We start from the raw sequence: 19,064 nt of genomic DNA, 5'->3' as shown, positions 1-19,064 counted from the left end.
TCAAAGATCATAAGCTTCTCTCTTTTAATTTTTTAGTGTATACCTACCATGACCCTAATACATTCACGTGGATACAGCCTTGAGGCTGATTCAAAGTGTCACTGTGTCACTGAGCCAAATGGCTTATTCGTCCACATGCATGTGGGTGTGTCCTTCTATGTGAGTGTTGTCAACTCCATGTTCACCCCGCCCCTCCCATCTGAAAAGTGCCAGGTGTATAAATAGGTCAGCTGTAAGTAACAGGCCCATGGCTCACACTCAAACTGAGTACAGAATGACTGCAGCTGCAGTAATAAGCACAGAGTACCATGCCACATTTGTTGTTTTGGTTTTATGGTCATTATAATGAGTAGTACATACAGTGTTAGCATGCATCATGTAGACAAAACACACAGAAACATAGTGGTTATATTTATACACCTCTATATATATTTTTTTTTCTGTGGCTACAGATCCCAAACTGTTCTCAACACACCAGCTTTTTGTTAAATTCCACCACTAACTAATCCTTCAACTTAAAATGTATGGGGTTTGATGTGGACTGAACAATCATGCCAAGATGCATTAAATGCATAATGCAGAAACTGGTTTCTTAAAAAATACAATGAATATCTTTTTTGGTATAAGTATTCGGTTGAAATTACAAATAACTTTAAACACTTTTGCAGTTATCAAATGTTATATTCTGCACAGATACATACCATAAACTATGAATTTAATATGTTAAATAAATACACATTTTTCTCTAGAGCTGCGGATCATCCTTTGTTAATCCTGGGTCTCAGTATATTTCTAGTTTCTAGTATAGGGATTGTTTAACTTTAACACAGGTCTTTTAAAATCTTAACTATTAACAGTGCAGCATCTGTACCACTGTAAGTTGATGTTTAAGAAGAAACTCCGTCACTCACCTATGCAGAAATGTACTTTCTTGTCATACCATAGTGTTTGTGTGTGTAACCTCTCGGTGTATGTGTTCAGGTATGGACTTGATTGATCCTAATGAGCTGGAGAGCATGAGACATCAGCTTGAAGATACTCAGCGCTGGAACGCCTCTCTGCAGGCTCGCCTAGGAGCCATTCAGAACCGTGGAGGAGGGGTCGGAGGGGCCAATGATGGTGGTAAGAGAATGAAAAGATGTTATTTTATCATTTCAGAGTTTTGCTGATGGGAGACCTTTTCTTACATGTGACTAATGTTTGTCAGGGGAAACTTTGAGCTTCATTGGAGATCAGACTTCCTACATGAGCATCTGTGTGGGAGAGGAGCATGAGGACAGCTTGTCTCAGCTCTCTGCACAAGAGCTCAAGCAGAAGGTGATTTACCCTTTAGACTTAGACATATTTAGACAAAAGCATTGTGTCTCTAACTAACACAACTCTACGTTTTAAAAGTTATCAAAGAAACGTCACCTCAATAGGTGAAACAGGAAAACAATCATGCAAAAGGATTAAAATGAGTCTCTCGGCCTCAGGTGATGGAGCTGCAGGATTCAAGCAGCAGACTTCAGACTTTAAACAACGAGCTGCAGAACCGACTGTCATTATTGGAGAAGTCAGGCCAAGACGCCAAGGAAGACAAAGACGTGGCCAGCAGCAGCCCATTGAAACAGGTTAGAGGACACACATGGAAAAGTTGTACTTGAATTTTATTTTATAAAGCGTACAATAAAGGGCACATTTTGTCTCATTTATCAGCAAATATGTCCACAAATACTCAATGGATCATGTCGAGAGTCATTGTCTAACATCACCTGTATAAGCTCCTTTCTAACCTTTGATCCTACACCTGAACCTTTGCTCTGTTTTAGTCTGTTACTAACATCTCTTTACTCTAGTAGAAGATCCTCTTTCTCTCCTTTCCTAATCCCTCCATGTTTTTTCTATTTCTGTGTCCCATGAAATGCTCTCTCTTCGCCATGCCACATTAGACACGTCATACCATTCTGCTGTTGCTGTGCAGTGTTTTATGGATTCTGTTCCCTCATTATTAAGTTTCCTTTTATCGTGCCATGTATCATACTCGCCTCCCATCCCATTACTCTAGCAGCCTGAGAAGACGCATGAGATGCAGCCTGAAGCTCGCAGTGACAGGACGCATCTCTCCGGTCAGGATCAACAGAGTCAGACAGACATCAAAGTAGGACAGGTATGAATAGATGATTAGATTTGAATCAACTTTTGATCTATTTTAGGACACAAGTTCATGTAAATAATATGGTGAATTCTCTGTGTTTTGGGACAGTGTAACCACAATTCTTAACTGTTTCTTAGATGTTGTCTGGAAAGCTGTTGGGAGATATTAGTCTAGACAGTGGCCTTGGCCAGAGTAGAGAGCATGCTCAGTCTGGCATCTCCACTTTGGACACTGAAGAGAGACACTGCAGGCAGAGTAACATCGATGTGACAGCACTTAAATCCTTGCTGACTCATTGTGGGGCTGCATCAGTCTCACACCTCAGGTGGGTCTTTCCTTTAAGCATTGTCCAGATCCTGCTCCTTATTTTCCCTCTGAAGAGTCTGTTTCTAGATAAGTAAACTAATCAAACTTCTGTCATTGCAGAGAGGAGCTGCTCAGACTTCGATCAGAAAATACAGAGCTGCGGGGTCTCCTTAAGGAACAGAAATCTACCGAGAGTAAAGAGAAAGCGTGTACGGACGCCTCAGGGAACAGCAGTGACGGACAGGCTGAATTGAGAAGGAGTCTGGAGAATCTGCATGCCGAGTCAGAAGGTCACCCTAAGGTCATCAATCTGTCAAAGGAGGAAGGAGGGAAGAAGTCCAACGAGGTGTCAGACAGGGAGACCCCTCTCACCCCTGAGCTAATTGTCAGCAGCAGTGAGGGGATGGAGAGTTCCCAAACTGAAGGCCAGACATCTCACAGCAGGAGTGCAAAGCATCATGTTGCACGGCATGTGGTACGTTCCTTCATCAAGTGTAGAGAAACACAACATATATTATCTGTATCAAGTTTGATTGACTTTCATGCAATACTTATACATAGTCAGTGGAGATATGCATGCTTTATTCTGAAGAAATATAGACTGTCTCTCTTGGAACGAAGCAATGTGTTTCTGTGGACGGAGGCAGCGGCATACTGAATTTACCAAGTAAAACAATCAGTATCGTGTATATTGTATGTGCTATATTTAGAATATTTTAACCTTTTAGGTTAGAAATACGATCATTTGATCTTGCAGAATACAGAAGTTTCTACTGCCGCCTTGATTCTTTATTTGTCTAATGGTGTGACTTTTTTGGATCAAAGGTTATCCCTTTAAAACACAAATGACAAAATAGCAGGAAACAAACCAATCGATGCAGCGTTAAAGCAATAACTTCCTTTTTCGGCAAGGTATTTTATTGTTTGTCAATTAAGTGAAGCGGCTTTGAAGAGAGCATAGATAACATCTTCCATAATGGTCCTCCAAACTGGGGCATGCTGTTTTAATACACAGATTATGGATAAGTACCTACTTGAAACCTACTTTTAATATCGGTTCCATTTGTTTCTATCGCAGGGAGGTGTCAAGTCTCGCCTGCCGGTCCCTGTGAGGCTGAGGGGGGAGGCTAGCAGCAGGCAGTCTGTGAGCTCTGACCAGCCTAAAAGTGATTCACTTGAGCACCTTCAGTTGGATGGTGTTAATGCATTTGACCAGCAACTGCATGCAGAGTCTGACGCCCCCATATCACCCCAGCAAAGCATTTCCCCTTCTTCCACGCTCGGATACAAACATCATACCGGCAGTCCAGTGGGATCAGACAAAGGCTCTGAAACAGGAGCGACACTGGATCATTCCAAGGCTGACACTGCTCTTTTCTCTCAGCTGGAGCTTCTAAACCAGGAATGTCAAGAGAAAGAGACACTGATCAACAAGCTAAGTGAGCAGCTAACGGATTGGGAGGAGCTCCGCGCTCAGATCCAGGAAAAGGACAGACTCAATCGCCAGTACGTGGAGGCCTTACAGGCTGCAGAATCCACCATCTCCTACCTGACTGCCTGCAGTCTGGACAGCCAGGGAGGATTTGGGTTGCACAACAGTCCTGCAAGTTCCGATTCTACCCTTTACAGCAGATGCATTGAGCTGCAAAAAGCCCTGCAGGAGAAGGAGGAGCTCAACAAGCAGCTCATAGAGCTGCTGAACATGGCAGAGAAAGCCATCAGCTCCACTGATGGACAAGAACAGATTCCAGATATCAGCGATTTATGTCTGAAAATAGAGACAGCTTTGCAGCAGGGGAACACATCTTCAAATAGACCTAGCCTAAGAGGTGTTACTGGAGGCACCAAGGAATCTATGCAGGAGTTGCAACAACAAACAGACTCTTTGCAGAAGGCCCTGTGGCAGCAGAATAGGCTTAATGCTGAGCTGCAGGAAAAACTGAGAGCTGCAGAGGCGGCTGCTCAGCATAGATACAACAATGACCAGGATGGTAAATGTCCAAGGCAGACAGCAACAGAACCTCTTCAGGAACAGCGGACAAGGGGTTCAGATGTCAGTTTAGATCAGGAGATGACCAGGGTCCTGATGAACTGCCTGAGTGCAGCAGAGGCTGCTGTTGCCTCTCTGGCAGCACACTGTACAAACAGCAGCTCCCTGTCTTCTGGTAGATCATCACAGACCAGCCCTGAACTGCAGATTAATTTAGACAAACTTCAGAGAGCACTGCGGGAGAGGAAGGAACTGGGAGAACCCAACCAGCTCTGTGTTAATCAGTCCTCTGCTTCACCTGGAAAAAAGGGACAGCTCCACCCAGAGCTCCATAGCAACCTCTGCCACCTCTATGAGGTGTTCTGTGATCACTGTCGGAGAATCTCTGAACTGCAGGCCTCCATAAAAGCAGAGAGAAGCCGTAAAGAGGACAGTGACGTCCACAGGATGCTGTCGGACGCCAACAGTTTACCACCCAGTGTTCAAGTGCAGCTGGAGACTCTGCATAAGGCGCTGAGGGAGAAGAAGAAGGCGTGCAAAAGCCTGGAGGAGAAACTGGCAACTGCTCTTACCCCCCCGGAAACTGCACGGAGAGGTAAGAAAACACATGCTGAGTTTATTTAATTTGTTGTTGCTTTAAAGTATTTGAATTGTGCAGGAGGTTTTCAAATGTATAATGATGTTAAGGTTCTGCAGTAGGGCTGTACTGAATGAATGTAGTTTACATGAAAAGCTTCTATCCAAGTTTATAAATGAAACTTCGGAAACTAAAAACATGTTAAACTCTCCCACAAACTGAAAAAAATAAGGTTTTGAAAGGTATAATGTCAACAAATATAGATTAAGGGGGAAAACTTTTATTGAATACAAAACATGTGAAATTAAACTTATCAATAAATGTTGACTTTTTGGTTATTTAGGAACATTGGTTCATTTAAGAAGTAATCAATTGTATGCAAATCAAATGCTGATTTAGAGTTAAATTACAACGTTATTAAATGAGCTTTTATATATTCGGTACAGCCTTACTAGATGTGTTAAACCTTTTGTTAATCCAAATGGATCATGAACACCATAAAGGAGAGAGAAAAGAATCTGTACATGTGAATTGCGTCCTAACCCGACATATATTGCCTCCACCGCCAGCTCTGGAGCAGGATGACAAAGGCGTGCAGGTGGATTTGCAGGACCTGGGTTACGAAACCAGTGGCAAGAGTGAGAACGATAGGGAAGAGAGCAGTAGCACAGGTAGACGGCCTGCTGAGTGGACACTAATCTTTAATGTGGATAGATTCTCTCTATATGTCTGCATGAGGAGTGAGATAAGGCCGCTGTAACACACTGTCTCTCACCTGGAGAAATGTTTTCTGTTTGGGTCTCATAACCACACTCTCCTGACGTTAACCTGGTGTTTCTCTGCACTATTCCCACATTTGAATGAACTGTCAATATGTTTGCCATGACAAATTCTTGCATGTTATCACTCTTTGGGATTGTCTTTCGAGCACTCATTAACCTTTACACTTTTATTTCTTGTCTTTTTGTTTCACAGTTGTTTTACTGTATCTCAAATGATTTGTTTCCTTTATGTCACAGTCACCATTTATTTCTCACAACTCTGTGATGTTTTCTTGTTCCCTGGTTGATTGTTTTGTGTTCCCTGTATTGCCAGATCTAGAGGTTGGCGTACACCCCAGTTGCAGCGCCTCCAACCTGCCCTCCCCACACGATCAGGCCACGTTTTCCTCCACTGAGAACCTGGACTCCACCTCCAGCACCCCGTACCCGAGTTCCCCCGCTCTCAGCTCTGCCAAGGTATTCATCTCACTTCTTGCTTTTAACCCCTCCTCGAAGGATTATAACTAGCAATGTACAGCTTTTGAATTTTTCCCATGTAGTGTTGCACAGTGTACCGATACTAGAAAGGTATCGTGATACCCTGCCGTTAAAATTGCAATGATTCCCCCATTTCATTAGTACCGTCACTTTAAGAATGACATTGTTTTAATAAGAGCCGTATTTCCTGTGTGTGTTAAGCGCTCTGCTTCCACTACCTGCAGCCGTCCCTGCAGTGCTTCCCCTCTCTCATGCATGCTCTAGCTGTCATATCATGTGACAAAACGAGAGAATGGCTGCAAGTGCGAGTGCTATTGCCGGTGCGACTCGGCTTGTTGACAGAAAAGACGCAAGAAACGAAATTTGGAAGTATTTTGGTGACATCTCTGCTGACGGAGAACACGCAGCTCTACGTGATCACTGCCGAAGCTCAGCCCGTTGTGACGGGACCGGTGCGCGGAGCAAAACACGTACTTCAAGTTAAAGACCTAACACACTTAACTATCTTATCTACATCTGGAACTCGCTAAACTAGTTATAAATATGTTTATTCTTCACTGTCGGGTCACTCATTACTGGATCATTGAGCTTCATGAGACGGATACGACTGACTGTCAGGAGGGGGAGAGAGAGCACTCCATTTATTATCCAAAGTTAATGTAAACTTTTTAATAATTTAGTTCATCTACTATAAGTAGTTTGTTTGACAGATTTTTTTCCCAGGTTAAGTATCGAAAAAGTATCGAAATCGCAAAGTTTGACTTGGTATCGGTATCGAAACAAAAATGTTGGTATCGTGACAACACTATTCCCATGTGTTTGGAACGGTACTCATTATTTAAGTAGTTTAAATGCTTAAACAGTCTCTCTTGTAGCCTTTCCAAAACCAAATACGCACGTACATATAGGAAATACACTTACATATGCTGCAATCACACCATGACCAGCCTAATGCCTTCGTTACTGGCAGGGATTAAGACTCTCTTTAGTCTAAGCCAGGGGTTTTCAACTGGTTTTGTCCCAGGGACCACCATTCGGACTAGAAAGCAATCCGCGGCCCACTGATGTGCCTGCGCGTGCGCGTGTGTATTTGGTGTTACATGCATAGCTCAATGCATGAAACATGAAAGAGAGGCCACGCAGATTTTATAATAATAAAAGTAGATTTATTAAATTAAATTAAATTAAAGATTATTTTAAAGAAAGAATAAAGAATAATAAAGTGTTGTGCAATTCAGTATTGGGAAAAGTAACTAAAAATGTCATGCAAAGTCAGTCTAGGTGTGTGACAAAACAACAACGGAGAACAAAAATCCAACAACACCGGAGAACCAAAATCCAACAAATGAAGACCAAGGCAGCCTCAACTGCTGGCTGGTCAGGGCTTTTATAACCCAGCCAGGACAGACCTGTCACCAATCACCTGCTGTAGAGACAGAGAGATTGAGAAAAGCAGAGAGAGATTGAGAAAAGCAGGGAGAGAGAACAGGCTTACCATTAACACAGGGCGGGGCCTAAACCCGCCAGGGTCGTAACAGTGAAAACATGGGAGAATTAGGCCTACCTGTCAGTGTGATATCTGGGCGTGGTGAAGTCCACACAGCCTGTCTATTCGTGGCGAAATGGTAGACAGAGACAGTCTCATGTCATTCTCTGGATCAAGCCTAGCCCTGTACTTATTCTTTAAGTACGCCAGTGTAGAAAAACCACTCTCACACAGGTATGTGGTTGGAAAGGGCAAAAGACACCTCATTGCTTTTGCAGCAAGCTGTGGAAATTCTGTCTGGCAACTTATCCAGAATTTAACAAGGGGCTGTGTGTCGTACATATGCCTCCTGACAGAGTCTGTGGACATCTCAATCAGCTTATCCTCTTCCACAGCCGTCAGACTTGACCCTACTGATGCATCGTCACTGAATGGGAGCAGGATCCACTTGCTGTCACGGCGCCACTCTTCCGAATCAGTGAAGTACTTTGCGAATTGACGCACAAGCTTCCTCAAATGCTCACATATAGTGTCGTTGATGTCAGTGCTGTCAGGGTATTCCTCAACTGAAGGAAACATCGCCAAGTTATTGCTCTCCACTCGTTCGATCCACTTTGACATTTTTTTCACAAATGCGTCGAGCTTCTCGTAGAGCTGCATGACGTTTGCATCTCTCCCTTGCATGGAGCTGTTCAACTTGTTCAGCTCTGCAAAAACATCTGTGAGGTACGCCAGCTTAGTTAACCAGTAACTATCGTTGAAATTGGAAGCCAGATCAGAATGCTTCTCGCACAAGAACTCGTAGATAGCTCCGCGTAGTTCAAACACACGGGCGAGCACAGCGCCGCGAGACAGCCAACGCACCTCTGAATGATAAAGGAGAGAGCTGTGTTCACTTCCCAAGTCATGGCATAGGGATGAAAACAGGCGTGTATTCAATGCGTTTCGTTTTATGAAGTTGACCGTCTTGACAACGACATCAAACACACCACTGAGCTCAACACTGAGATCTTTGGAGGCGAGAGCCTCTCTATGAATCAGGCAGTGTGTCCAAATTACCCCCGGAGCCACCCTCCTTACATGCGCAAACAGTCCAGTCTTGCTGCCACTCATGGCTCGGGCCCCATCGCTGCATAATGCAACGCACCTCTGCCACGAGATATTGTGCTCCGTGAAAAAATCGTCCAGTGCTTTAAATATTTCTACACCGGTAGTTCGCCCGGGCAGTGGTTTGCAAAAAAGAAATTCCTCGCACATAGTGCCACTGTCCTCGTATCGCACAAATGTTAACAGTTGCGCATCATTAGTAACATCTGTCGTCTCGTCGATTTGAAGGGAAAACAGAACTGTCTGAAGTTTTGCCATCAGCTGGTCTTTGACATCATTTGCCATTTCCCCAATTCGTCTTCCGATTGTGTTGTCTGACAACGGAATAGTTTTTAATTTGTTGGCACATTCTTCGCTTACCATAGCTCTGCACATATCTATGGCTGCTGGCAATATAAGCTGCTCTGCAATGGTATGGGGCTTCTTACTTTTTGCAACCCTGAGAGCGACCAGATACGATGCTTTCAGTGCGTTTTCATTTATTTTTGCACTCTTCCTCATGGTAGCCTGCTGTCCTTTGAAATCACGCAACATCTGTTGCATGTACTCAACGGGTTTGGCCTTCAAGTGGACGTGATGCGTCTCCATATGCCGCGTAAGTTTCGACGGCTTCATAGCTTCATTACAGAGAATTGTTGAACATACGAAACACAGTGGTACCTCCTCTCCTGCTCTGTCTGTCGTCACTGTGAATCCATATTTAACATATTCCTCATTGTATTTTCTTTTTCGTCTTTTTTGCGAAGTTGACGCTTCGGAAGCCTGTCCTTGCCCTATCGTGGCGGCCTGTCCCTCTGTCGTGGCAGCCTGACCCTCTGTCATGGCAGCCTGTCCCTCTGGCACTTTCCTCACTACAAAACGATCCATTGGTGCTAGATATATAGCTAGACTAGTACATATGTAACAAATGTTTGCTGTACTACAACCTATCTTAAAATACTCTCGTCGGCTATGCTTATAAATGTGTGTCAACTTTGCTCGCAAGACTGTACGTAATGAATAATAAGTGAGGTTAGCGACGCAACTCATTACCATTAGCGAATCACAGGCTACCATAGACTGGATAGGCGCAAGGCTACATTCTGTCAGCTTGAATTTCCTTTATATTATTTTAAACATATTTTTCACGATATGTAACGGTATTCTGGAAATGTGTTGAAATATCAAAGCGAATTTATATTAAAAAAAAACAATGGTGAACTGATCAACATAGGCTCTTGTCACGGACCACATGCAATGCCGCCGCGGACCACCAGGGGTCCGCGGACCACCGGTTGAAAACCCCTGGTCTAAGCAACTTAGTCGACTGACACTAAAACAATTTGGTCTACAAATACATTAGTTGATTTAATGGACACATCTTTAAAGCTGAGTTCCTCTTAAGAAAGCAACACTCGAGATTTGATCACAATTTACTTGAAAATAAGTTATTCAGCTGAAAAAGGGCTAAAAAAATACTTTTTGACTTCAGAAATGTTCTGCTTTGTCACCCCTCCTATCTGTTTCCAGTTCAGTCTGAAGAGCCTGCAGGCCTATGATGACTACGGTGTTTCTAAGGACCCTCTGCAGCTCCAGGCACAAGTCAGAGAGCTAAAGTTCCAGCTGGAAAACCAGACCAAACTCATCCTGCAAATGCAAAGTCTTCTGCGTAGGAACTCTCTCTCCAGTGACCTAGTTCCCAGCCCCCCTGATCCCTTGACCAACAGGGATCAAGCAGGGATACACAGAGAGGACAAGAGCCAACATATGGGCTACAGAAGTGGCCAGCTACGGGAGAAAAAGGAGGGTGAGAACCAGGCGATGAAGGATGAAACCACCCTTCTGAACACGGGACTGGACCGAGAGAGGACTCTGAACAGAAGCACCAATGAACAGCAGCAGCAGTCCCGCAGCCGCTCCACCTCACCTGCAAGGTCAACACTCTTTCTCAATGTCAAAATATTGTTTATTGATATCACACTTTTGAACCAAATCTGGACTCCTTCTGATTTTACCCCCCTTGCTTGCCCTCATTCTGTCCTCCCCACAGACTGGACTCCCTGGTGCAGTCGCAGGCCAGGGAGCTGTCCCAGCTGAGGCAGCAGATTAAGGAGAGCCGCAGGCTGGGAGCCCTGCAGCGCCAGCAGCTGGACGAGCTGAGCAGGGCCTTCAAAGAGCTGCTGCAGGCCAGCGAGGTGGACTTCTACAAGGGGGAGGCGGTCAAAGAGCAGCTGGAGAAGAGCTTGAGCATCCTGGACAGGCTGGAGGGACGACTGGACAAAGGTAGCTGCTGTTTGGAGAAATATTGCTTATCAGAATCACGCAGCATAATCACAGTTTTGATATTTGATTTATGATTTATGAACTCTCTATAATTACAGAGTGTTTGTAATATATTGTAAATGCTTTCTGTTTGGTTTCTAGGCCCATAACACTCATAGAGTATATCCGGCCAACACAATTACTAATAAAGAAAGCATTTAGGCCCTCTGACTGAATACCTAATATCAGTTTGAATAAAGTTTAAGGCACATAGAGCCTTCCAGTATGAGCGGAGCCATGTGAGGTTGCAGTTTTCGAGCTCCTCACCAGAGGTAACAACACCCTAAACCTAATCAATCTAAGTTTCTAAGAATCAGTTTCCCTGGTGTGCGGAAATATCTGGCTGCTTCAACAAAGAGGAGAGCACTAAAGACATCAGAAACACATGAAGACAAAAGAGCAGTCACCCGTTACTGATGTTCACAGACAGGTCCTTGAAAGCATCTTTTCCTCTGTCTGTTAGGAGAGTCTCATCTGGATAACGAGGACTTGGCGGCCCTTGAACTGTCTCGCAGGTGCGTCTTAACTCACACACTGCCCTAACTTATTATCATTTGCTTGTTTTTAATCATGGTGGAAGACAAGTATCTGTAATATTCAGAATCATCAAATGTGATATATTGTAAGGGTACTGGGATACTAACTGCAATGATAACAAACAGCCCAGCTCATAATCATTTCTGAAACTTCATTTAAAGAAGGTAATTAACAATAATTGGCCAAAGTTGACGATATTTGTTTGACCAGTTTTGGATGTTTCTCTTCGTGTTTTTTCAGGTCAAACTGAACATTGTAAACATTTGAGTATTCGGGGTCATTAGCTGTGCTGTTTTGGGTGTTCGTCTCACGACTCTTTTAAAGACCCCCCACCCCCCACCACCACGGCCAGTCAATTGCCTTATGACCCCGAGCGCCGGGTTGTTGATTTTGAATAGTGTGCTGACCTAATTTCCTCTGTGACAGCCAAAAACATTAAGGTTATTCTGCCCCCAACTGGGTCAGCGGTGTCTCTGAAAACAGACACACAGACACACACACACACACACACACACACACACACACACACACACACACACACACACACACACACACACACACACACACACACACACATACACACACACACACACACACACATCAATGTTCATTCATTTATTCACAATTATTCAAGCAATTTCAGCCAGAATGCAAATCAAGCTTCGCATCAATATGACTTTAGTAGAATTTATTATAGCATCTGCCATTTTAAAATAGCTACATTATTTTGATGTATTGACAGAAACATTGACTTTGCAGCTACATGATGGCATCATTTTCCAACCGCTCCTGTATCTTAACATTTAATGGGAATACACATGTAAATATGTTTGCAAATGTATTGATTGAATTGTTTTGCATTGACCCATATTACACATTAAAACATTCCTAATACACCGTTATTACAACCCTATTATACCCATGACACACCAATATTACACCCACATTAAACCCGTGTAACAGCAATATTACACCCTTATTACACTGTTAGTACTCGCATATTACGCCTGTATAATACTCATGTAACAACAATATTACACATTGACACAGCCTGCCTAAGTGGGATAATGAAGTGCAGTGGCAAATAGTGACATTGATTCATCTCATTACTGCTGATGTGGGCAGTGCTGGGCAGCTTCGGCAGGGATCCCTGCTGCACTCTGAGCAGAGCATGACAGATCCTTCTGACAGCACGGCTAGAATCCAGCAGGAGATAGATAGCCTGCGTCTGGAGCTAGAGGGGGACAGAGAGCTGCTGCAGCTGCACGTCAGCCTCCTCGTCCAGCAGAACCTCTCGCTGACTGAAAACACCCGGAAGCAGCTGGACCTGTGAGAGGGTTTGATCCAGGCAGCATGACGTGTGCTGTGAACCCTTCTTTCCAACGCTCAAGCTGTGTGTTTGTGAACTGTAGTCTCTTTTTCTGAGTGCTGTTCCTCCTGATGTGTGATAATCCTTACTGTGTTAAATTGTTTAGCTCTCCAGCGCCCAGCCGAGATGATGTAATGGATCAAATCCAGCTGTTGATTCCTTTAGAGAACAAGTCATGACATCATTTTCCCCCCATCTTCTTCCAGGTTAGCGAAAGAGCTGCAGGACAAGAACCGTCAGATCCAGAGTCTGCAGAGCCAGGTCAGAGGTCAAAGTCCCAGCAGCCACCACGGCTCTCATTCTGACCTGTACCACTCAGACAGAACCTCCTCCTGCCACAGCAGCCCAACTACACTCAGTGGCAGTCGAGCCCAAAGTAAGCATGAAGATAATGTTCATAGAAGCTCTTAATTCAATCATTTATTTCTGATTACAGTCAAAAGCCAAGATTACTCCGTTTCTGTCCCTAATCGTTTTTCATCCTTTTAAATAAATATTGGTTTAAACCTGCCAACCGGTTTCAGTTCTGTATTCATGTATTTATTACTGTACACTTACTGTACATTTTACAGGGATTTAAATTGTGTCAATGGTCAGCACAACATTGATTTGAACAACATCAGCAAAAGCTCTAGAGGGAACCACTACTTTAATATAAAGCTATATAAAAGAGTTCATGATTTAAACCTGTAATTATAATGAAAGAATAATTGGGGTTTGATGGTTTTTGAATGTAGACGTTTACATTTGTAGACAGGTCTGAGTTTCTGTATTTTTGCTCTAAACTCATTCTAGACTTACAGCAGCTGAAACTGGACTTGAAAAAAGCTCATCCCTGCCAGCATGTATGCCATACAGAGCCAAACTATTTAAAGTTTAAAAAGCCAAAATTGTCCCGGTTGACGCTTAGGGGTTAAAATAAATATTTCCCCATTTACTGTTATCATTAAGATGACCTGAGCCCCTCTTTTCAGTGTCAGCCTGTAATGGCACTTCTTTTCCACTCAGATCCTTTCTGGTGCAGTGAAGCCTCCCGCACCACAAAGCGGGTGTCCAGTTTCAATCCACCTCCACTTTGCACAAGTTGCATTATTCAGTGCCACCTATCCGCTTCAGTCCTCAAATTGTGTTTCCTCTTGGGAAAAGAGACAGTGAAGCCTGAGGATATGTGAGAGGTCCGTCAGGGGGGCCAGTCTCAGAGGGTCTTTGTTCTGCACCATGGAGTATATATAAGTGGATGTCATTTTGGTTTAAGTACCCATACAGAAGGTGCCACATCACTCATTCATTTTGAATTTAATAAAGAATGATAAGGGAGGCCAGAAAGGCCTTTCACACAAAAAGGAATTAGCATCTATTTTTTTAAGTTGTAATTATTAATTGATCACCTGTCATTGTCTTCCTCTTTGTGTTTAGGCTTGAGGCAGCTCTCTGATTGGACAGGAGCAGCTGTTGTAGGCGGAGCTCAGGAGGACGCTGTCAGCAGGCTGCAGGGCTTCCACAGGGAGAATGTGCGACTGCAGAATCAGCTGAGGGGCAGCGAGGATCTCAACGCCACGCTGCGTAGCGAGCTGGATATACATCGCTCCATAATGGCCAAGAGCAGCTCCCACCCCCAGGAACCGGATCACAGCCGGGAGCAGGACGGGTCTGGACCGCAGGCGGAGACTCATAAACCAGAAGAAGACATGGGCTCACAGAGGGCCGCTGCTGATCAGCCCTGCACCATGAACTCAGGTAAACATGGACTCAAGTTAGTAAGTTAGACTTTCTATTTTCCTATCATCAATAATTTACACAACCATAGTGGGGGTCAAATTCAGAAAGCCAAACTTTTAGTTTTTGATTACAGTGCAAAAAAAGAAAAACTTTTACTAGTTTGGTCTCATTTTCAACGGGGCCCTGCTAAAGTAATGATATACCCGGTGTGCTCTGACTGAAGATAGGCTCTATGCAAGATGAATAAATGGCTATTCTTGTTACCTTCACCACCATCTTGGGCGTAAGGGAGCCAGGAGGGACAATTAAGTGAGATTCAACTCTTCCTGGATTGACTATCCACTCCTGTCTCTCATATCGTAGTTTATGTGCAACAGTTCACCTCTTTAATGAAGCTTTGTGTCTGTCAGACCTGCTGGCAGAACATCTTCTGGAGATCCGTGCACTGCGGCAGCGTCTAGAGGAGAGCATCCGCACCAACGACCGCCTCAGGGAGCAGCTGGAGAAGAGACTGGCAGAGGTGGAGAAAGACCCAGGTAACCACACCTTAACTCACCTGAAGGTGTTTCATTCTGTCTGTCATAAGGGGTTGTCTCTAATAACATTTCCTTAAACAAAAGTACTTCTTTGCTGACTGTTGTGTGTGTGCCCGTGTTCAGCAGCCACCAACATCTTCATCCACGGCAACGAAGAGCAGGGTCAGCTTGCCAATGAGGTGCGCTTCCTCTGGGGACAAAACCAAACCCTGAAAGATCAGCTCAGCCTGGGGTCCCGAGGTAAAACACACCCTCTCATATAAGCTCACTTTAACCTAGCATCTTTTCAGTTGAAGTAGAGAGATGATATGTCGCTAATAGGTGCCTAAAACTAACCTTAACATAGAAGGGTTTTTAACTCCTTCAGACAAGCAGAAGGAGAATGAGAAGCTTCGGGAGACTCTGGCCAGGCGGACGGCCAAACTGGAGCAGAGCAGGAGGGAGTGTGAAGCTCTCAGGCAGGAGAACAGCCGCCTGCAGGAGAGGCTGGAGCTCAGCAGCCAGGAAATCTCCCAGCTGCAGGAGTCCCTGCACTACAGCAAGGAGGAGCTGCACAGGTACACACACTTTAAATGTCTCCGTGTCGTATCCATTGTCCCGACTCTCCTTCATGCAACCTGAAACTACACAGCTACTCATTAGCATTGTTACTATTATCACTATTCCATACTGTTTGTACGACAGGGAAACAGGATAGTGTGTCATTAGTTGGCTCATCCATGAACACACGGATCACTGCGGGTAATAATGACGGTCTGTGACCTCTTGTCCTATAGCTGAGTGAGGCTGAAACACGAAGCCTGGAGTCTAGTTCACTGTCAGACTAACTTCTCCTCTCCCTTTCCCTACCACGTTTTGTGTGTGTGTGTGTGTGTGTGTGTGTTTTTTCCAGGTTTCAGTGTGAAGTGAAGCTCCAGAGGCAGCAACTGTCTGACTCCCAGCACCTCCTTCAGTCCCTACGAGTGGAGCTGCAAGTTTACGAAAAGATCAAGACTGAAGCTCATGAACACAACGGTACTGCCATTTCATCTTTCTTTGGAGAACCTATTGACACGCGGTTCAAACTTTAACACGCTCAGACAAAACACTGCCTGAATAAAAACTACATTTAAAAGATTTGTTTTAATCTTTCAAGCCTGTGTCAAAGTTTGTAGCCTTACACTGTATGAAACTATATCAAAATGTGAAGCTCAGGCGTACTCACATAGCGGTTCTTGTTTGTTTTTTTGAAGATAGTGTGATATTAGGTCCACATTTATCAAAATCTTGAACAAAACAACATGACTAACACATGTTTTTAATTAAAGTAAGGATACAGTGCAGGTGAAACTATAGGAAGTGAATCTGTGTGGTGGTTCCTTTCTAAACTGTTCCTGTTGGTTTCCTGTAGCTGATCTTCCTCCTCCTTCTCTGTTGTCACAGCTGAATCCAGCGAGGCGCCCCAGGAGCCGGCCCCCTTCCCCTCCTCCGGCTCGGTGGACCTGAGCGAGCTGCTGCAGGAGATCAGACACCTGCGTCTGCAGCTGGAGAGGAGCATCCAGACCAACACCGCCCTGAGACAGAGACTGGAGGAGCAGCTGCTCCGAGGACCCAACCGCTCTGAAACCATCAACATCAACTACCTGCTGTCCTCCCCAGGTAAACACATGGCACACACCCAGCTGCTAATCTCCTGGTATATGTAGGAGCCATTTACGTTTGTTGTTGGCATGTTTATTTTGTTTGGATGCAATAAAATTCAATAGAATTGTTTAAGTTGCTGCTCAGGGTGTATAAATAGGGTCATAGGTGACAGGAGGGTTTTGTCTGCATATAGATCCCTCTCATATAGGACATTGGACCTCTTAAATTGCCTTTACAGTATACAGAGGCCTAAAGACGCTGGTATTTGTTTCCTCTCAGATGAAGGCGGCAGGTCACCAGGTCGGGAAGGCTGCGATCCTCTCCGTCACTCTTTTCAGAGTCACAACGAACACGCCAGTGCCCTCCATGGTGAGAAAAACAAAACACTATAATGTCTATATAATACCAGTGCATACGAGCTGGTGTCGTTCCTACGCGCTGTCACAACTGACGGAGTTCTCACCATGTTTCCAGAAGAGAAACACCGCTCTCACTCGGAGGTGGAGGGGGGATCGTTCAGCAGCAGCTCTGGGGAGAGTGCTACCGGCGCTCCCTCTCGCCTGGTGCCCGGCCACCGCATGTGGGCCAATCGTAACGGGCGGCATATTCTGGGTCTTATTGAGGACTACAACGCCCTCCGTAAGCAGATCTCAGAGGGGCGGAAGCTGTCGCGCAGCATGAACGCACAACTGCAGGAGAGCCTGCACACACTCAACCAGCAGGACAACAAGGTACACACTAAGGACCATGTTTGGTATCTGGAGTCACGTGCAGTAAAATATGTCCTAAAAATGCAATAAAGAGCCATAGTAAATTAGAGCTTTTTGTTGCCTCTTTTTTGAGAACAAAATGTTAACATGGTATCCTGGCAGCCTGCACAAAGGACACACAAGTAGTCTTAGACCTAAATGCCTTTTTGTGTCCATAGGCGGCAGAACAGCAGCATCTGAAGAGTTTCTGGGGCAGTGTGAACACCATGCAGCATGTGATGGAGGAGGCTGGGCGGATGCTCAAACTGGTGTGGAGAGTCTCTTTGCCAGCAGGGAGCACAGCAGGAGAGGGCGGCAACAACCAGCAGGTAAATGTCCACTAACACACAATCTGTATCCAATGAGGCAACTTAGAAATGATCCACGCAGCCAGAGCCTAATGTTTTGATGCTTCCAGCAGGACGAGCTGCTGAAGAATGAGATCGCCAGACTGAAGAGCAGGCTGTCTCAGCAGGAAAGGATGCTGAGCGGAGCGGTGAAACGCCTCCGGACCACCAACCAGCTCAAAGAGGGGATGGAAAGAGTCATCATCGATCAGTGTAAGATGATCTTTAAGATGATCTTGTTTGATTTAGACAATTAATTTACTTTGTACTTACAGTTAAAAGTTGTCTAATTCCTCTACCAATGGATTTGTTTCTTTGTTTCTTGTAGCTGAATATTCCTGTAACTTTTGCAGACTAAATTATAAATAACCAAAAAGATCTGAAAATGAATTGGTAATGAAATAGTCATTTGTGAAGCTCTTCTATTTATCAGTGTATCAAAAACTATGCTTTGTATTTAATGTGAATTATTTCCCCCTCTAGTGTATCTAACCCACGGAGTGTTGAAGAAAGCCAGAGGAAATCTAGAGGTGAGTTTACCAGCAAAGCATGCCCCAGTTATTAATGTCAAACTAATATCCCTGTCCACAGAAGTTCATTCTGCTTCAGTGAATCCTTCTTCTCTCCCTTCTCCTCCTCTACTTTAAATAATGATAGACAAATTACTGCTCCCTAATTGGCCTGAAAGGCCTGTCTGGAGGACCAGACGGAGGTCAGTGTGGTTGAGGTGCAGGCTTTGAGTGGACTGATGCATGAGACCCTTTAATTTGGTTTTATGACATGGCATGACACATTTTCTATTTTGTGTTATGTGTTATTTTCTGTGAGACCCTCAATCATAGGCTGGCTCTCTTATTTACCGGTCAGCATATTTTCAGAACCTCTAGTAAATGATATGATTAACATTTCTTCAAAGTCAGTGTAGCATGTCATAAACATCTCATAATATAGTATTCCTGATATAAGAGTCATGTCACAGTATTTTCAAGTCAGGGTAAAAGATGTCCTCAAAATGAGTTAA

The 19,064-nt window shown here is 44.3% G+C and overlaps 2 protein-coding genes across 9 annotated transcripts in view; one reads left to right on the top strand and one right to left on the bottom strand.

The window, feature by feature from the left end:
* Window positions 1-19,064, top strand: part of cdk5rap2 (CDK5 regulatory subunit associated protein 2) — a 40,361-nt gene that overhangs the window by 20,565 nt on the left and 732 nt on the right. For 3 of the 8 annotated variants that reach the window (XM_063890281.1, XM_063890283.1, XM_063890276.1), the window contains 25 exons: window positions 982-1,122; window positions 1,208-1,317; window positions 1,476-1,613; window positions 2,048-2,149; window positions 2,275-2,462; window positions 2,564-2,918; window positions 3,522-5,028; window positions 5,580-5,681; window positions 6,106-6,248; window positions 10,372-10,775; window positions 10,892-11,124; window positions 11,627-11,678; window positions 13,276-13,445; window positions 14,486-14,806; window positions 15,199-15,324; window positions 15,448-15,564; window positions 15,692-15,881; window positions 16,217-16,338; window positions 16,747-16,962; window positions 17,227-17,316; window positions 17,422-17,678; window positions 17,876-18,025; window positions 18,115-18,256; window positions 18,527-18,573; window positions 18,701-18,755. In XM_063890281.1, coding sequence (XP_063746351.1) covers window positions 982-1,122; window positions 1,208-1,317; window positions 1,476-1,613; window positions 2,048-2,149; window positions 2,275-2,462; window positions 2,564-2,918; window positions 3,522-5,028; window positions 5,580-5,681; window positions 6,106-6,248; window positions 10,372-10,775; window positions 10,892-11,124; window positions 11,627-11,678; window positions 13,276-13,445; window positions 14,486-14,806; window positions 15,199-15,324; window positions 15,448-15,564; window positions 15,692-15,881; window positions 16,217-16,338; window positions 16,747-16,962; window positions 17,227-17,316; window positions 17,422-17,678; window positions 17,876-18,025; window positions 18,115-18,256; window positions 18,527-18,573; window positions 18,701-18,755 — 5,478 coding nt within the window. Of the gene's footprint in view, window positions 1-981; window positions 1,123-1,207; window positions 1,318-1,475; window positions 1,614-2,047; window positions 2,150-2,274; window positions 2,463-2,563; window positions 2,919-3,521; window positions 5,029-5,579; window positions 5,682-6,105; window positions 6,249-10,371; window positions 10,776-10,891; window positions 11,125-11,626; window positions 11,679-13,275; window positions 13,446-14,485; window positions 14,807-15,198; window positions 15,325-15,447; window positions 15,565-15,691; window positions 15,882-16,216; window positions 16,339-16,746; window positions 16,963-17,226; window positions 17,317-17,421; window positions 17,679-17,875; window positions 18,026-18,114; window positions 18,257-18,526; window positions 18,574-18,700; window positions 18,770-19,064 lie in introns of those variants that run through there. The other 5 variants (XM_063890277.1, XM_063890284.1, XM_063890278.1 and 2 more) reach the window with 5 other exon arrangements.
* LOC134868898 (protein FAM200A-like) lies at window positions 7,267-10,150 on the bottom strand. The gene is made up of 2 exons (XM_063890287.1): window positions 7,834-10,150; window positions 7,267-7,695 (listed from the first exon to the last, which is right to left on the bottom strand). The coding sequence occupies exon 1, from the start codon at window positions 9,916-9,918 to the stop codon at window positions 7,837-7,839; it is 2,082 nt and encodes a 693-aa protein (XP_063746357.1). The 5' UTR covers window positions 9,919-10,150; the 3' UTR covers window positions 7,267-7,695; window positions 7,834-7,836.

Source organism: Eleginops maclovinus, chromosome 8 (assembly GCF_036324505.1).
Source record: "Eleginops maclovinus isolate JMC-PN-2008 ecotype Puerto Natales chromosome 8, JC_Emac_rtc_rv5, whole genome shotgun sequence".
In the NCBI taxonomy this organism is placed as follows: Eukaryota; Metazoa; Chordata; class Actinopteri; order Perciformes; family Eleginopidae; genus Eleginops; species Eleginops maclovinus.
The sequence above is the reverse complement of the archived record's forward strand: the minus strand, read 5'-3'. Positions and strand labels throughout refer to the sequence as shown.